This window comes from Corvus hawaiiensis, chromosome 11 (genome assembly GCF_020740725.1).
Source record: "Corvus hawaiiensis isolate bCorHaw1 chromosome 11, bCorHaw1.pri.cur, whole genome shotgun sequence".
Lineage (NCBI taxonomy): Eukaryota > Metazoa > Chordata > Aves > Passeriformes > Corvidae > Corvus > Corvus hawaiiensis.
The window spans coordinates 11986658-12003497 of NC_063223.1; the positions used below are offsets into that span (position 1 = coordinate 11986658).

At 64.0% G+C, this 16840-nt stretch overlaps 3 protein-coding genes across 4 annotated transcripts; all 3 read right to left on the reverse strand.

The window, feature by feature from the left end:
• Positions 1-578: 578 nt before the first annotated feature.
• On the reverse strand, positions 579-6866 carry QARS1 (glutaminyl-tRNA synthetase 1). The gene is made up of 24 exons (XM_048316152.1): positions 6699-6866; positions 6215-6362; positions 6032-6141; positions 5849-5924; positions 5515-5579; positions 5227-5280; positions 4973-5030; positions 4796-4867; positions 4542-4627; positions 4239-4325; positions 4031-4130; positions 3832-3910; positions 3601-3709; positions 3389-3519; positions 3170-3262; positions 2896-3033; positions 2736-2823; positions 2515-2658; positions 2340-2444; positions 1861-1953; positions 1462-1589; positions 1206-1272; positions 872-997; positions 579-772 (listed from the first exon to the last, which is right to left on the reverse strand). The coding sequence occupies exons 1-24, from the start codon at positions 6849-6851 to the stop codon at positions 722-724; spliced, it is 2361 nt and encodes a 786-aa protein (XP_048172109.1). The 5' UTR covers positions 6852-6866; the 3' UTR covers positions 579-721.
• An 895-nt stretch (positions 6867-7761) lies between these two features.
• Positions 7762-10400, reverse strand: LOC125331581 (epidermal differentiation-specific protein-like). Its single transcript, XM_048315749.1, has one exon. The coding sequence runs from the start codon at positions 9012-9014 to the stop codon at positions 7956-7958; it is 1059 nt and encodes a 352-aa protein (XP_048171706.1). The 5' UTR covers positions 9015-10400; the 3' UTR covers positions 7762-7955.
• Positions 10401-10488: 88 nt separating this feature from the next.
• Positions 10489-16047, reverse strand: SLC6A8 (solute carrier family 6 member 8). 2 transcript variants are annotated; one of them, XM_048315747.1, is made up of 14 exons: positions 16017-16047; positions 15530-15748; positions 15047-15178; positions 14214-14487; positions 14004-14154; positions 13619-13753; positions 13425-13528; positions 13196-13320; positions 12998-13110; positions 12781-12918; positions 12367-12469; positions 12191-12291; positions 11811-11981; positions 10489-10999 (listed from the first exon to the last, which is right to left on the reverse strand). In XM_048315747.1, exons 2-14 carry the CDS (start codon positions 15615-15617, stop codon positions 10868-10870), a joined length of 1767 nt encoding a protein of 588 aa, XP_048171704.1. In that variant the 5' UTR covers positions 15618-15748; positions 16017-16047; the 3' UTR covers positions 10489-10867. The 2 variants fall into 2 exon arrangements, with proteins under 2 accessions (XP_048171704.1, XP_048171705.1); XM_048315748.1 differs by having other exon boundaries at positions 14004-14136; positions 16017-16045.
• Between the last annotated feature and the right edge of the window lie 793 nt (positions 16048-16840).

Sequence of the window (16840 nt, forward strand, 5' to 3'; positions counted from 1 at the left end):
CCAGCCCCGGCCCCGCTTAAGGTGGCCCGTGGGGCTGGGCAGGGTCTCCCTCCACCTGCTTCAGGTCCAGGGGCACAGGCACGGGGCTAAGGGCACGGGCTTCACACCAGTTCCGCGGGGACACCCCTCTGACCCCCAGCCCGGGGCCGGGCAGGGACCATCCCACTCAAGTCCACCTTAAGGGGGTAGGGCGCTCCGGCGGTGTTTGTACACAGTGTGCACACCCTGCCTGCACCTTTTTTGCACCCCCTGTGCCCTGCCTGCCCTACCTGCACCCCCCCGCACATCCCCTGCACCCACCTGTCCTGCCTGCACCCCACCTGCACCCCCCCGAGACACTTTTCCATGCCACCTCGACACCCTTGACCCCAGCCCAACATTATGGTGCTGGCTGGGGGAGCTGCAGCTCCCATGGGGTCACATCAGTGCTACACAGCACATAGGAGCAGACTCCGTGCCCCCAGAACAAGGGAGACACCCTCACACACACACCCCCAACCCAAGGCTCATCAGGGGGACAAACAGGAGACTACCCCCACCCCAGCACCCCAAGACTGAGCAGGAGGAGGCAGTGACAGTGCAGGGACAGGACTGCGATCTCCATTTATTGAGGCAATGCTGTGAGGCACCCCAGGGGGCTGCACCAAGGCACGGTGGCACTGGGGGTGTGCAAGGACCCCCAAGGAAGCAACACCACAGTGGTGTAGCAGCAGCGGGTCCCTCAGGCCTTGCCAGGGTCCTCCTTGAGCGTCACTGTCCGGTTGAACACCATCTGGGGAGAAACATAGGGTCTGCTCAGAGCCCCATGGCGGGCAGGGGGTGCTGCACAAGTGGGTGCAGGCTGCCCCACTGCCTCCATCCCAGGGCTCACCTTCCCCTCCTCACTGTCGGGATCCACAGAGAAGTAGCCCAGGCGCTCAAACTGGAACTTGTCAAAGGGTCGGGCAGAGTGGACAGAGCTGTCGACCAGGGCATTGTGCACCACACGCAGGGAGTCCTGGCAGGGGGGACAGCTCAGCCAGCACACTGACCCTTCTGTCCTCTCCACAGGCCTGCTCCCCCCAGCTCCTCTTCCCTCCAAGACAGAGTAAGGCCTTGCCCCAAGAGAGGTAGGGTGTACAAGGAAGTGGGTGTCCTCAGGACTGGGTGCAGGAGGTCCCCACTTTCCCCCCGAGCCCATAACCCCAGCTGCTGCCACTACTCACAGGGTTGAGGTCACTCAGAAAGCCACCAGGTACCTCCAATGGGTCCTCAGGATTTTTGTGCAAAAACCTGCCATGAGATAAGAGTCTTATCCCAAAGCTGCCAGATGAGTGGATATAGTGGGACCACAGAGCATCATCTTCCCCAGGGCAGATCCCTGTTGTGGGCAGACCCCAGGAGGGCCTGCTGGTGTACAGCTGTGCTGCTGCTCCAGCATGCTGAGCATGTTATGGCCTCTGTTGGCAGCCAGATACTCACAGCCGCTCATAGAGCCGCACTTCACATGTCACAGGCACCGACACCCAGTGGATGAAAGCTTTGGGCTTTTCCGCCACATCCGACTTGGTGCAGGTCACCTCCAGCTCAATGACACGTCCACTGACGTCCTGAGGGAGAGGAGATGAGCTAAGCTGTCAGGCAGCAGCCTTACCCCAGCAAGCCTAGGACTGAACGCCCAGCCCCACAACTCGGGGACACCTTGTTCTCCACTGTGAGGCACAGGGCAGGCAGAGAGCAGCCACACAGGCAGCCTGGGCCCTCACTGTGCCCAGAGTGTCCAGCACGAGATGACCATCGCTGCCCTTCCCTGCTGGGGCATGGCCATGTCCTGACATTCCACAGCCCAACATCATGTCACCAGTGCCCACGGCCACGCACCTTGATGACATTCTGGACAGTGATGACGTAGCCAGCGTGGCGCAGCCCCACCGACTGCCCAGGGGCCAGGCGCTTGTAGCCCTTGTCTGCCTCCTGTAAGAGAGTTCACAGATGCATGAGGGGTCCCAGCATGGGCAGCCGGCCTCCCCTCCAGCATGTCTCTCCATCCCCACTCCCACCATCCCAGGGATCAGTGATCCCAGGGCTGTTTGAACTCCCACGTTGCTGTGGGATGTTCCCACAGACAGGGCCAGGTTGAGCACCATAGGTTGGACACGTCCTGGCCAAGCTGAGGGCAATACTTGCCCAGTGCTCATCAGAGCTGCTGGCACATTTGGGCGTCACAGTCAGGTGCTCAGCACCCGCCTGTGATCTCTGTGTGCAGCACCACCACCACCACTTCCAGTGCTGCCAGGCTCCTGCTGCACAAGCTGTAGCTCCAGGAGTGAGGGCAGTATGGTCCAGTGGGCCTGGCTTACCTCCCTGAAGTCCGTCTCCTCAATGTAGATGGTCTGATGGAAGGGCACTTTGTGAAAACCACGGCTCTCATCGGCTGGAAAGTTGGGCACAAGGACCTCCAGTGGCTGGGGAGAAAGAGGGCGTGAAAGCTGATCTCAAGGAACCCCACTCGACCACAGCTCATGACAGTCTCACCTTCGGAGCAGGGAAGTTGGTGATGGTGACCTTGAGGGGCTCCAGGACAGCCATGGCGCGGGGGGCCTGCTCGTTCAGCACCTCCCGTGCACATGCCTCCAGCAAATGTGGCTCCATTGTCGCCTGGGCCACTGTCACACCAACCTGAGGGACAGCCTGCTGTGACCATGCTGGCCAGGGGATGCATCCATCTGCCCTGTCCCATCCTATCTGATGCCTACCCGTGCACAAAAGTTGTTGATGGCCTCGGGGGGGAAGCCTCGCCGGCGCAGGGCTGTCAGCGTGAAGAGCCGCGGATCATCCCAGTCCCTAAGGAACACTGGTGTGGCAACCTGGCATGCCCTGGGTGAGCCCCATCCTGGCTGCTGGCCCTGCTCCTACCTCACAGCACCTGTCTCCACCAGACGGATGATCTTTCTCTTGGAGACAACAGTGTAGAGCAGGTTCAGGCGCCCATATTCCCACTGCACAGGGCAGTAAACATCCAGAGCATTGCACAGCCAGAAGTAGGAGGAGCGCCTGCAAGGGAGATACAGGCACAGCCCAGCTCAGCCACATGGACACACTGTCCCCTAGTACTCTGGCAGCCACCGGGATGCAGCCATCTGCTCCCAGGTATAGCTCAGCCCTGGGCCATGCTGTGCACAGTGCTCACCTGGCCTGGAACTCCTTGGTGCAGAGGGAGTGTGTGATGTGCTCGATGGAGTCGCAGAGGCAGTGTGTGTAGTCATACGTGGGGTAGATGCACCTGCAAGGCAGACACAGTTGGCTCGGGGCAAAGCACGGTGCTGCTCCACTCCTGACACCTCCCCACTTCCAGGAAGTCCAGACCCACCCCCACCACATGTGGCAGGACATGGCAGGCCCTCCCTACCACTTGTCCCCAGTGCGGTGGTGTGGAGTGAACTTGACGCGGTAGGCAACGGGATCCATCTTCCCGTCCTCCATCACCATCTTCATCCTCAGCGTGGCTTCCCCCTCCCCAAACTTGCCCTTTCGCATGTCCTGTGGAGAGGGGGGAAGCTTTCAGCTGAGCCACAGATCCAGACCCCACAGGCATGCAGCACCTGCCCCAGCCAGGAGTACCTCAAAGAGCAGGAGTGACTCCTCCACAGGCCGGTCCCGCCACGGTGAGGGCGGTGGGTTGTGGCCCTTGATCTCTTCAACCTTCTGATGGCAGACATATGCCTGACCCCTACGGAGGGGAAATGCCATCACCAGACATGAGGGGCCCATCCTCTGGGCAAGGAGGACCCCCAGCCACGGCATAGGACATCAACACCACCCCGGCACATTCCTACTGCCCCACATGCTCACCTGCGTATAAGCTCCAGGGCCCAGGTGTAGAGCTGGTCAAAGTAATCCGACGCGTGTGTCACTGCATAGGGCTGGTAGCCTGTGGGGATGGGTGAAATGGAACAGGTTGGAAGAAGCCCAAAGGCCCAGCAGCAAGACCTGAATGTAGGGGTGTCCCTGGCACCTGGCTTGATCCTGCCCTCCCCATCCTGAGCCATACCCAGCCACTCCACCATCTCCCGGATGGCTGTGAAGTACTTCTCCTCCTCCTTCTCAGGGTTGGTGTCATCATAGCGCAGGAAGCACACACCACCGTTGGCCTGGGGATGAAGAGATAGTGAGCAGCTGCTCCCTGAGGGACCACAGGGCCAGGCCAGCAGCCAAGCAGCAGGGGAAAGCAGGGGCCAGGGCAGCTTGGTGCTTTTTACCTTGGCATAGCCAAAGTTGAAGTTGATGGCCTTGGCATGGCCAATGTGCAGGATACCATTAGGCTCAGGAGGGAACCGTGTCCGTACCTGGAGGGGGAGAGGGGACACCTCTGTCCTTCAGCAGGAGACTCTTACCTTCCCTGACAGCAGTGGCACTGACATGAGCCCCTGGCAGTCCTGCAGAGCACCCCATGCTGTGTGGGTGCTGCCTCTGGTCGTGCCCCCTGTGAGCTGTGTGTTCCCCACCCACCCCGGCTGTGTCACTCTCACATGGAACCGCTGGGCTGACGGACATGGCCTCACCTGCCCACTCGTGATTGCCAGGTGCTGCTTCAGCAGGGCCATAGTGTTTGGTGTCACCACGTAGCCCTCAGTCTTGTAGTTTTCTCCTGCAGGCAGAAGATGCTCAGGGATACAGCACTGCCCTAACCATGCCAAGCCCAGCAGGCAGGGGGGAAGGACACAGGACCTGTCCAGTCCTCTGCAGCATGGAGAGCTGGGACCAGGCACAGAGCCAGTGGAGTGGCCCCACAATGGCAGCAGCTCCTCACACTTACCTGGCTTGTGGAACTTCAGGGCTTCTCCCCGCAGCTGCTCCAGCAGCGACTGTGTCTCTGTGCCCATGTCACCTGCAGAGAGATGGGGCTGAGCTCCCTGATTGCAGCTCCCAGGGCCCAGCTTGGAAGCAGGTCCCAGCAGGACCTAAAGGGCTGGGGGAGAGGACAGTCTCTTACCGTTCTCCACCACAGCCACCTTCTGTTTCTCTGCTGGGGCCAGACGGGCCTTTGCAGCCTGCAGAGACCAGCAGAGCATCCTGAGTGCCCAGCTGTAGCACATACCTTCCCCTCCTGGCCCAGCCTGCTGTCCTCAGCACTCCCTCAGACCTGTTCCCATGGTGGCAGCTCAGCCCAGAGCAGCTATTTGGGATTCTGCCTGAACACTTTGCAGGAGAATACCATCCAAGTCACCAGCCTCCCCTTCTCCTTACCTTTGGCTTCTTTTCCAGGTCAGCTTCTGTCTTTGGCCCAAGCAAATGCAGCACCTGGAGAAGAGTGACACAGCCAGGAGTCAAAGAATCAGGAGTCAAAAAGGCTCCCTGTGCCCCAAGGCCTGGAGGTGTCCTGTGCAGCCATCACTCCCCTCACCCTGCCTGCACCCAGCTGAGGCAGGCTGTCCCCAGCACTGGGCCCTCCAGGGGACTGGCTGGCAGGTCCCCACCAGTCACGGCACCTCCAGGGGACCACAGCAGCACCTGACGCAGTAATCTCGCACCCACCTGCAGGTCCACCTCGTTCTTGATGGTCTTCCCGTCTGCCCACTGCAGCCGGTTCCGTGCCTCCCCTGCAGACAGGGCACCCCGTGGGCAAGGGGCAGGGCCCAGCCCGGGGGTGAGGCCATTGATGCAGAATGCCACACCCTTTGCCCCAGGGCTGTCTCTGTTGCTGGGTACTATGCCCTGCCTGTGCGGGGGATCTGGCAGGATGACATCTCCCCGTGGCAAAAGGCTGGCTCTCAAGATCCAGGGGAGCAGACAGTGGCACTGGCAGTCAGGCACAGGGACGTGACAGCCACCAGCATCAGGCAGGGGTTGCCCCGGTGTCCGCACTCACCCATCAGCAGCCCCATGTTGAAGTGGTAGCGCTCTGCCAGCAGCTCTGCTCGATGCTTGCTGATCACAGCCTCCACCTGGGAGCAGCGCAGGGGACACCGGGGTGAGCAAGGCAGGCGAAAGCACAGCAGGAGCCAGTCCAATGTCCCCTGTGCTGTCTCCACAGGATCACAGCCCCACTCACCGCTTCCTCGATCTGCTCGGGGGTGATGCAGACCCCCACACCGCAAGACCGCTCAAAGTCTGCCACATCCAGGGGCTCCAAGGGGTGGCTCCTCACGTACTCCAGGGCAGCTGGGGACAGAGCAGAGATGAAGAGCGGCGCTCCCGGGGCTGGGGCCGGGCGGGGGCCGGGGCCGCACGGTACCGCTGAGCTGCAGGTCAGTGAGGATCTCCCTGCGAGCGATGTAGCCGACGAGGAAGGCGAGGTGCTTCGGGTCCTTGAGGCGGGCGGCCGTGTTGTAGAGAAGTGTCCCGGTGGCTTTGTCCAGCGCCGGGCCCAGCGCGCTCCGAGCCTGCCGCCGCCCCGGGGAAAGTCAGGGCAGGACCGGGGCCCGAGCCCTGGCGAACCGGCAGCACCGGGGACCGGAGCGGAACGGGAGAGTGCCAAGGGCCAAGGCCGCTTGGGGGGATCGGTGAAGCCGGGAAGGCTGGGGTCGAGGGGGTGACAGCGGGACCACGGTGCCGATGTACCGGGGTGACACCGGGGATGAGGGTACCGAGTCCCGAGGGTGACACCGGTGCCGGGGTAGCGAGTTCCCAGGGTGGCCGGGTCCCGAGGTGACATCGGGATGACGGGATACTGGGGATCGAGGACCGGGGACCAGGGTGCGGGCCCGCGGCGGACGCACCTGCAGCACGGCCCGGCGCAGCAGCGCGCTGAGTGCCCCGTTGCGTAGCGTCTCGCGCGCCTTGGCCTCGCTGAGGCCGATGCCGGTGAACAGCCCCAGCGCCTCCTCCGCCTCCTCCGCCGCCATCGCCGCCGCCGCCACCGCCGCCGCCATGCTGCCGCCTCCGCCACCGCCCGCCCGGGGACGCGTCCGCGCCCCGCCAACCGGCAGCGAGAGCGCTCCGTCCCGGCCAATGGAAGGGGGGAGACCCGCGCCGGCCGGACCAATGGGTGTGCGGGAGGCGGGCTCAGCGCGCGGGCTGTTGCATCATTTAAAGAGACCGGCGGCGGCGGCGGCCACGTGGGGGGCGGGGCTGGAGGTGGGCCCGGGGGCGGAGCGCGTGCTGCATCCCGCCCCCGGCGCCCCCTCTCCCGGCGCTTTGTGCCCCGCGGCTGGTGCCCGCGCCTCCAGTGTGCCTTGTGTGTCTCCGCCTGCTCCGACGGCCCCGGGCACGGGGCCTGCGAGAGGCCCATGGGGACGCACACGCCCAAGGCGGGTCGCGGTGGCGGCCTCAGCCCGATTTATGCGGAGCCAGGCCGGCTCGGTGTCCACAGCTTCCCCGGATCGTGCGTGGTCCCTTGGCCCCGCCAGCCCAGTGTCCATCCTCTTCCCTCCTCACCCGCCCCCCCCCCCGCTGCCCTAGTACACCCCTCATCTCAGTGTCCTCAGGTTTCCCCAGACCGGTGGAACTTCGGCTGCCTCAGCCCAGTGTCCTCCCGCTCTCCCCCGTCTGACGTCTTGTCCAGTCTGGTGTTCCCAGCTCACCGCTTTGCCCCACCAGCTTCCCCAGCCGGGTATTCTCTATTTCTTCCGGCCCGGTGCCCCCCCCCCCCCCCCCCCCGGCCCGATGTCCCCCCTCAGCCCGGTGTCCTCCACAACCCCACGTTTCCTGCCTCAGCCCGGGAGTCCCCCTCCAGCCCGACGTCCCTTCCCAGCTTGGTGTCTCGTCTTAGCTCAGTGCCCCGCTAGCCCAGTGTTCCACCAATCCTACTCCCACCTCAGCTCAAGTAGCAGCAGACTCGAGTGGTTGGGGAAGGGGGTTTATTGGAAATACTGGGTGGGAGGAGGCACTGGCAGGTCCTGCCAGCCAGAGCCACCGGACACAACCAGACAAGGCAGGTCGTGGCTCCCCCGTGGGCGGGTGCTGGAGTCAACGCTGGTGTCGCAGTGGGTCCCACACCATGGAGGGGACAGCCATTGCTTAGCACTGGCACAGAGCTATAGCTCCATCCTGGTGCCAGGCACTGTGCCTTTCCCCTTGGTGGCTGCCTGCTCCCTGCCCGTAGCTGGCAGTGGCTTCAAGCTATAACGGGCACTGACATTGGTACCCGAGACACTGCGGTACTCGCCCATCTCTGTACGAACGTTCTCGTTCTGGGTGATGGTGAGCAGGACCGGGACGGAGAGCGTTACCTCCTTCCGCAGGACTTGGATGCTGAGCGCTGTGCGTGGGGGGATCTTCGCCGGCAACTGCACCTCCACGCACTGCCGGCGAGTGCTGGTTTCACTGCGCCCTTTCTGCACCGTGAAGATGTTGGAGGCTTCCACGGTCAGCGTGAAGGAGAGCCCGGCTTTGAGGCTAGTGGCATTGCTGAAGTGGAAGCTCTGCCAGAGTGTGGTGCCGTACTCCCGGCTGCTGCTGGCCGCCAGAGCCTGCTCCGACTCTGTCTCGTTCACCCCCTCAATCTCATCCACCAGCACCTCCCGCTCCTCCTCCACCCGCTTCTGCTCCCAGAGGAGACGTGCTGAGACCAGGGGCCGCCCGGGGCGTAGCGGACGCAGGTGGGACAGCCGAGACTGAAAATTCAGCTCCAGTTTGTAGTCAGCGAGATGCTCGCCAGGCCATGCCAGGCAGTGCCAGCCGCCCCGGCTGGGATGCTGGTAGAGCAGCCAGACGCCTCGCTGCACTACATGGGAGGCCACCCGGTCGTTGAAGTACCCATACGCCAAGTTGGTCTCCTCTGTCACCACCTTGCAGGCGCCTTGGAAGTTGGGGTGCTCGTAGAGGGTGATCTGGGGGTCCCCCAGGTCATGGTGCACGAGGCGCAGTGCTGAGAAGCTGTTGGGCCGATCCACAGAGGGGTACTCGCCCTCCTCAAAGGCATGCGGCTCGCCCTCATATTTGGGGTCCGTGTAGGCAATCCATGGCTGCCCCTCCACCTTCAGGGAGGCGATGCAGTTCCCAAAATCCAGCTCGTGCAGGTCAGGCACATCACAGGTGAACTCTCGGCTCAGCCCCTCAAAGTTGGCACGCTCGTACACCGTGATCCGGTTCATGGTGCCACGGGTGCCTGCCCCTGCGAGGGCACAAAGTGCGGCACGTCCCCTCCTGTGGGCTCACGTGGATGCTACAGGAGACCCGCGAGGAAAGCCCAGCCAGCAAAGGGAAACCTTGGCACCCCTTTAACCCTTGTCCTCTGCCTTTCCTTTGACCACCTCCGCCTGGTCCCCGTGCTCTCACCTTCTGTGCTGGCAACACCCCACAGCTGTGCCTTTTAGGAAGCGGTGGTGGGACCAGGGCGTGCTGTGGCGCAAAGTGAAGGCGATGACAATGTTCATCCCCACACCCTGCACCCAACCCTGTCCCTGCTCTGGTGTTGGGGAGCCAGCCAGGTCCCGCATGGCGGTCGACACACTGGGATGCCAGCCGGTCCCACAGACCAGCCCTGCCGGAAAGTCCTGCTGTGCCCCAGGCACGTGAGGCTCCGTGCTGAAGAGTCACTGCCAATTATCAGTGATGCTTCCGCCCTGCCCGCGCTAATTAGTGTGCATTGCCGGTGGGGCAGGAACTGCTGGCTCACCCCAGTAGGGTGAGAGGGTATCGTGGTGGGGCAAACCCACGCCCTGAAATAAGAGTCTCTGGAACCCTGGCGATCCCAGCAACTGGACATGGACACCTAGCATGACAGTGCTGCTTCAGCCCTGAGGATGGCTGGGGCAGATGGGGACACTTCTTCCCCCTTGTCCCTTCATGGGCAGGACAACCACACACCAGGGGTGGCCAAGGCACTGCTGGAGATGGGATGCTGGGCACAGCCAGACGCTGACATCAAGCCAAGGCACTGGAAGGCAGCCACTCCAAGCACAGCATGCTGGTGGTTTTCTCTGGGCTCCATGCAGGTTCCCACAGCACAAACTGGAGCTGGCCTCCCCAGGAGCTACTGGTGTGGGGCACAGGGCACGTGCACTCCCTAGCTGGCACCCCGCTGCAACAGGGCTCAGGCAGCTCAAGGGTTCTGGGGCAGGTTAAGCCTTTGATTTCTTCTGCCTACATGCCCAGTGGCTGCCTCATCCACTTGTCCACACAGCCCTCAGCAGCCCAGGGCTGTTCCCAAGGTACAGTGCATGGAGCAGGGAGCTACAAAGCTGACATGAAAAGCTCCCATTGGGGTACAGCTGGATCCTGACCCACCTCTTGGGGACAGTAAGGTCCCCCCAAAGCCTCTGGGCTGAAATCTGCCTCTTGGGGCTGATAAGCAAGGCCAGCCCTGGCTGCATGGGGTCCCCCAGTCCCACAGGAGTTTGGTACAGCCTGTGGGCACCCACATCCTGTGGTGGTGAAGGATGAAGACTCCATTGCTCCAGCAGCCTGTCCCCTGCAAGTCACCCAAGAGAGGAACCCAGGTGACCCTGAATTCCTGAACCCTATCCCCTTCAAACCTCTCTCCCCCAAAGCCCAGTGCCACCCCACACCTCACCCCTCACTTGCCCGCTGCCAGTGCCCCATTTCCCCTGTCTGCAGTGCCAGCGCTGCCAGGGTCTCCCAGTTTATTGCCAGATGTCGGGGCGGTTGGGGTTACACCAGACAAACGCTACGGGAAGCAGTTAGTGAGTGGGGGGCCATGGGGGCTCCGGGCAGGGGCCAGGGAAGGGCTGTCCCACTCACTCCCCCAGCCTGCGGCCTCCCTGCCATCCCCCCCGGGCCGCCACGCTCCCCCGCGCCGGGGACCCCTCCTGCGCCCCGCGGCCGCCCTGGCTCCGTGGCCCCCAGCACCCCCACCTCGCTGTGTTCACCCCCCTGCAGCGAGGCCGGCGGCCAGGGCGGCGCGGGGGGCACGGGGCAGCGTGGGTGGGAGGCGGTGCTGGCATTATTGCTATGGCAGGCGGGAGCAGTGCGACCCTCCCCACGCTCAGATCACAGTCTCGAAGAGCGTCGCCTTCTCCTTGGGGGGCTCTGGGGCCAGCAGCTTGGCCTCTGCCTCTGGCGTCAGGTACTCCAGGTGGTGTTGGCCCCAGATTGGAGTGGTCAGGAGCTGCCAGCGCTGTGGGGACACCGTGTCAGCACTGAGGGACAACAGCACTGGGACTGCCTGGACCCATCTTGGTGAATTCCCCGCAATGCACAGGGATAGGATGGGGGGTGGAGGTGAAACTGGGACAGGGAAGGGATTGAAATGGGATTGAGAAAGGGACAGAGATTGCATGGGGACAGGGACGGGACTGAGACACAGGATTAAGACAGTGATGTCAGCAAGGATGGGGTTTGGGAGAGGCTGGGAGTGAGACAACAGTGGGGATGGGAATCTGGTAGGAGTGCGAACGATGAAGACTGGAACAGGACTTGGATGGGGGTGAACCTAGGATGGGAAAGGGATTAAATGGGATTTACAGAAGAAGAGGGATTGCAAGGAGACAGTGATGGGGACACGCACAGGATTTGGCTGTGACAGGGATAGGGATAGGACTGAGACAGTGATGTAAGCAGCTGTGGGAATCAGGTAAGGTTGGGTATGAGACAGTAATGGGGACAGGGATGGGATTTGGATGGGAGTGAGACAATGGGGACAGGCACATGATTCGGATAGGAATGAGACAGTGATGAAGACAGGGATGGGATCTGACTGTGGATGGGACTGTGATGGCAACGTGGACACTGGTGGGATTTGAATTGCAATCAGACAGTGACGAAGACAACGATGGGATCTGGTGGTGGATGGGACTGAAACGGCAATGTGGATGGTGGGATTTGAATGGGGCCGGGACTGGGCTGGGGACAGGACTAACAGGGGGGCAACCATGGCTGAGGATGGGGCGGGGACAGAGGTAGGAGCGATCCCACTGCACCGCCCTCACCTCGCGGAAGGAGCCTTTGCAGCGCAGGAGCTTGTAGATAACAGTGCAGGGGATGCAGAGCATGGAGGAGAGCGCCAGGACCCAGCCGATGGCTTCCCCCCACCACGGGTACACGTACGTCTTATTGTATGTCAGCGGCTTGTAGTTCACCACGTGGAACACAAAGATGCCCTGGGTGGAGAGAGAGGTGAGGACCCACGGGGCAGGGAGCTGGCGGTCCCCCCCCCGACGCGTGTCACCGCCGTAGCCCCCGACGTGTCCATCGCCCCACGGTCGCGACACGCGTGTGCCTACAGCGGCCGCCGGGGGGCGCTCAGTGCCCGCGGCACAGCGCGGGGCGGTGGCACACGCGTGTCCCCACGCGCGGTGGCCTTGCTCACCACGCAGACCAGCGGTGTCACCACAGCCCAGCACCACTTCATGACGGGCAGGGGCCGGTAGCCGATCATACGGGCCACATCGTCCATGAAGCGGTCGGCACCTGCAGGGAGGCGGGCGTCAGTCAGGGCACTTGTGTCTCCCTTGCGTCCCCCCCACCGTGTCCCCCTGGCCTCACCATAGACCCAGGCAATGACTACGCACTCCCAGAAAGCCTGCCACAGCAGCGTGATCCCGCTGGCCGAGTAGTTGTCAAAGAGCTGGAATACGTACATGCCGCCCTGCCAGGAAGGTGCCCGTGTCACCAGCATTGTGCTGGCTGCCCCACACACCGCCACGCTGGCACTGTCATAGCCTTGCCAGCACCGGTACCCCACCTGGCATGGACACCCTGCATGCCATGGGCACCCTGCTCCCACAGCACCCCTACCCCACAGAGACCCCCATGCCATGGGCAGCTCCACGGACATGAGGGCAGCAGCCCCAGGGAGCTCCCACCCCACAGTGGGACCTCATGGGAGGTGCTGCCTGAGGAACAGGGGCAGGCAGCTGGTGTGGGGCTGGCTGGTAGTGTCCCTGCTGCGTCCCCCACCTGCGTGACCATGGAGAGGTCAATGAGGCAGCAGACGATGCAGCAGAGCGCAGCGGTGAGCTCACGGCGCAGCGAGCCAGCCCCCGGCTGGGGGAACAGGTCCAGGATGCCCGTGATGAAACCCTCCACACCGACAAACTGTGGCACAAAGCAGGGCTCAGTGGGGATGTGCCACCCATCCTCTCCCTGATCCCCATCTCCCTGGTTACCACAGCACCTGGCTGTCCAGCCCCAGCACAAGGAGCATGATGAAGAAGAGCGTGGCCCACAGCGGGGACAAGGGCATCAGTGTCACAGCTTTGGGGTAGGCGATGAAAGCCAGCCCGGGACCTGTGGGAGAGTAGGGTCAGAGGTGCCACTCAAGGGGTGTCACAGGGGACACAGTGTCAGTTGGCACCCACCGTCCACCACTCACCAGACTCGGCCACCTTGGAGATGTCCACGCCTTGCTCAGAGGCCATGAAGCCGAGCACGGAGAAGACAACGAAGCCGGCAAAGAAGCTGGTGCAGCTGTTGATCACAGCCAGGATGTAGGCATCCCTGTGGGCGGAGTGTCTTAAGGAAGTGCCGGGGGGTATTGGGGGACACACCATGGGGTCACTGGGACACACCAGGGGGATTGCCTGCAGCTGGCACAGCCCTACCTGTAGCAGTTGTTGTGGAAGCGGTTGTAGCTGCCCAGTGCAGTCAGGGCACCCAGCCCAATGGCATAGGAAAAGAAGACCTGGGTGCCAGCATCAATCCAGACCTGGGGTGTGATGGAGGGTGTCAGGGGGTGATGAGGGTGCCAGGGGGTGTCTAGCACCCAGCTCCCTGCTGCCCTCCCCACTGCCCTCACCTGTGCCTCAACCAGCTTGGTCCAGTCAGGTTTCAGGTAGTAGATGATGCCGCCCAGCGCGCCAGGCAGTGTTACTCCGTGGGCCAGCAGCAGGATGAGGACCACATACGGGAAGAGTGCCGTGAAGTAGACAATCTGAAGAGCAGTGGGTGGCCGTGAGACCCCCCAGGCCAGGGCTCTCTGTCATGTGCCACAGGTGTCCCAGCAGGACCAGAGCTTGGGAATGTCCCCAGCAGCTGGTAGCACCTCCTGGACAGATGTGGGACATGGGCCTCCCACCCCTGTGGGCAGTGGCACAGGAGGGCAGGAGACAGCAGTGCTGGGTGTTGCAGTCCCATTCTCTCATACTGGTGGCCCTGATGCATGTTCCCCCTGCCAGCATTACCTTCCCAGTTGACTTGACACCCTTCCAAATGCAGAAGTAGACAACGACCCAGGTGGTGACCAAGCAGAGGATCATCTGCCAGTTCATCTCCCCTGGCTCGCTGAGGCCCCCAGAGAGACGCAGCACCTTGTTCCTGCAGAGTGGGGCTGTGCTGAGTGCCAGCATGACACCCCCAGCCCCAGACGACACCCTCCTGGTTCCCACACTCACTCCCAAAACTCAATGACAGGTGAGCGCTTGTTGGTCATGTCAGCGCAGCTGAAATTGGAGGTCCAAGTGCTGGCAGTGGCATTAGTGCTGACATTGTGGCACAGGTCCGGGTTGAAGAGCTCTGTGCACTGCTCCGTGTTCCAGGAGTGGCCACAGGTGGCCCAGGGCAGGGTGTCCGTCAGTGAATGCACCAGGTAAAAGAGCCCCCACACCAAGATCATGATGTAGTAGGAGTTGCAGAAGAAGACGATCACCATAGAGGCCAGGCCTAAACCTGTGGCATGGGGAGACCAGAGCCCGCAGGCACCTGTGGGCATCTGGCAGCCGGCATGGAGTGGGATGTGGGGTGTTGGAGGGATGTGGGAGGACAGAGAAGAACTGACAGGGACAGGACAGGGGAGAGCTGGTGGGAATGGGACAGGGAAGCTGGCAGCCCCAGGCAGGACAGGACAGGGTGGGGACAGCTGGCAGCATGGCACAGGACCAGGGGGGAGCTGGCAGGATACCTCTGCAGTGGGGATCCAGCAGCTGCCTGGGATCCAGCAGCATGCAGGCAGGGAGCCACAGGGGCAGGCAAGGCAGGCAGGGCAGGACAGGGTGTCATGGGGCACAGGTGCAGGCAGCTGCCACCCTTGGCCGGGGCACAGGGGTGGCAATGGGACACGGGCAAGGTGCAGGGGAGCAGGTAGGGCGTGGGCAGGGTGCTGCCGGCCCCAGCAGGCTGCAGGCAGCTGAGGCACAGTCAGGGTGCAGGCAGGGTGCCGGGGGCCCTGGGCAGGGTGCAGCGGCTGTGGGAAGGGTACAGGCAGGGTGCGGGCAGGGTGTGACATTACCCTTGAAGAGGGGGGCGATGTTCCAGGCGCCGATGCCCCCCTGCTTCATGAACTGCCCCAGGGCCACCTCCAAGAAGAAGATGGGGATGCCGCCCACGAAGACGATGAGCAGGTAGGGGATGAGGAAGACGCCTGGGGCCGCGGGCAGGAGGCCGGCTCAGCCGCTGCCGTCCCCCCGGCCCCCCCTTTTGCTCCCCCCCTTCCCCGCGCCGCCCGCCCGGACGCAGCGAATGGCAAAGGCGCCTCCGCGCCCTCCCCTTGCCGCGATGTAGGTCAGCACGGGCAGGTGGTGGGGGGCTCCCACGACCCCCCGCCCCGTGAGTGACTCTGGACCCCCACGGGGTGGCCCACGAGCCCCTCAAAGGTGCAGGGCGAGCTGACCCAGCGTGGGGTGACCCCCAGGCATACGCTATCGAGCGGGAAGGGGGCACCCCCCGCCCCGCGGGGCACACCCCCGCGGCGCGGGGCGAGCACGGGGCTCACCTCCGCCGTTCTTGTAGCACAGGTAGGGGAAGCGCCAGACGTTGCCCAGCCCCACGGCGAAGCCCACGCAGGACATGATGAAATCCATCTGCCGAGTCCATGTCTCCCGTTCGGGAACGGCCTCTTTGGGGGGACCAGGGGGTCGCACCAGTGGTGCCGTCACTGTCCGCTCCTCGCCCGCCGTGGGGGGCTCTGCGCCCTCCGCCCCGCCGGGGCCTTCTGCCGAGACGGGGGGAGGGGGGATGCCCACGCCGCCGTCACGCGCGCCCGTGGGGGCGCGAGGGGGGGGGAAGCACCTCCCCCCCCCCGCGCGCCCCTCTCCGCGCGTAGGGGCGTGACGTCAGATGTCAGGCCGGCGCGTGACGTCACAATGCAGAGCGGTGACTCACCCCGCGGCGGCGGGAGGGGGCGCGTCGCGGTCGCGCGTGGCCGTGGGCCCCCCTCTCCCCCTCCCCAAGCTCATCCCTCCCCGGCGCTCCCCGCTTACCGGAGCCCGCGGGGGCAGCGGCGGCCGCGGCTGTGGCGGCGGCGGCGGCGTCGCGTCGCGGGGCGTCGGGCGGCTGCGGGGCGGCCGTGTCGGTGGGGACGGGGGGCATGTCGCGGGGGGCCGGGGAGCGGGGGCGGGTCGGGGGCGGCTCCGTGGCCGAGGGGGGCTCAGAAGCAATCCACGAAGCACTTGAAGGTGAGTCGGAAGAACCTCATTGAGGGCGGCGGGGCGCGGCGGGGCGGGCCGGGCCGGGCGGGCGGCTCAGAGCCGGGCTGCGGGGCCGGCGCCGCGCGGCCGCTCCGGGGCTCTCTGCGCCGCGGCACCGGGCGGCGGCGGAGGCAGCGACCGGCCGCACCGCCCCCCGAGCCCCATTGGCCGCGCCACCCGCCCGCGGCTTGACGGGACTTGCAGTCCCGACGCACTGGCACCGGCCCCCGGGCGAGGCGGGAGCCACGGGGGGACAAGGAAGACCCTGCGGGATTCCGGGCACTACGGACAGCGGGGACGGCGTGGCAACGGGGGATACCGGGCACGAGGGACACAAGGCAGCAGGGCACACCCGGGGACACCAGGGAGCAGGGCGCTAAGGACAGCAGGCGACAAGAGAGGCAGCGGGGGATGGGGCACTTCAGCGCACAACAGGCACTAGAACTCCGGGACTTGCACGTCTCGCCGCACCGGGGCACAACAGAAGAAGACACGAGGCACTAAAGCGGCAGGATTTGCACCAGGAGACACTGGACAACAGGGTGCAGCCAGCAGCAGAGCACGCAGAGAGGCAGCAGGCACCGGGGGACACTGTGTCCCCCACTGCTGTGGAGTAT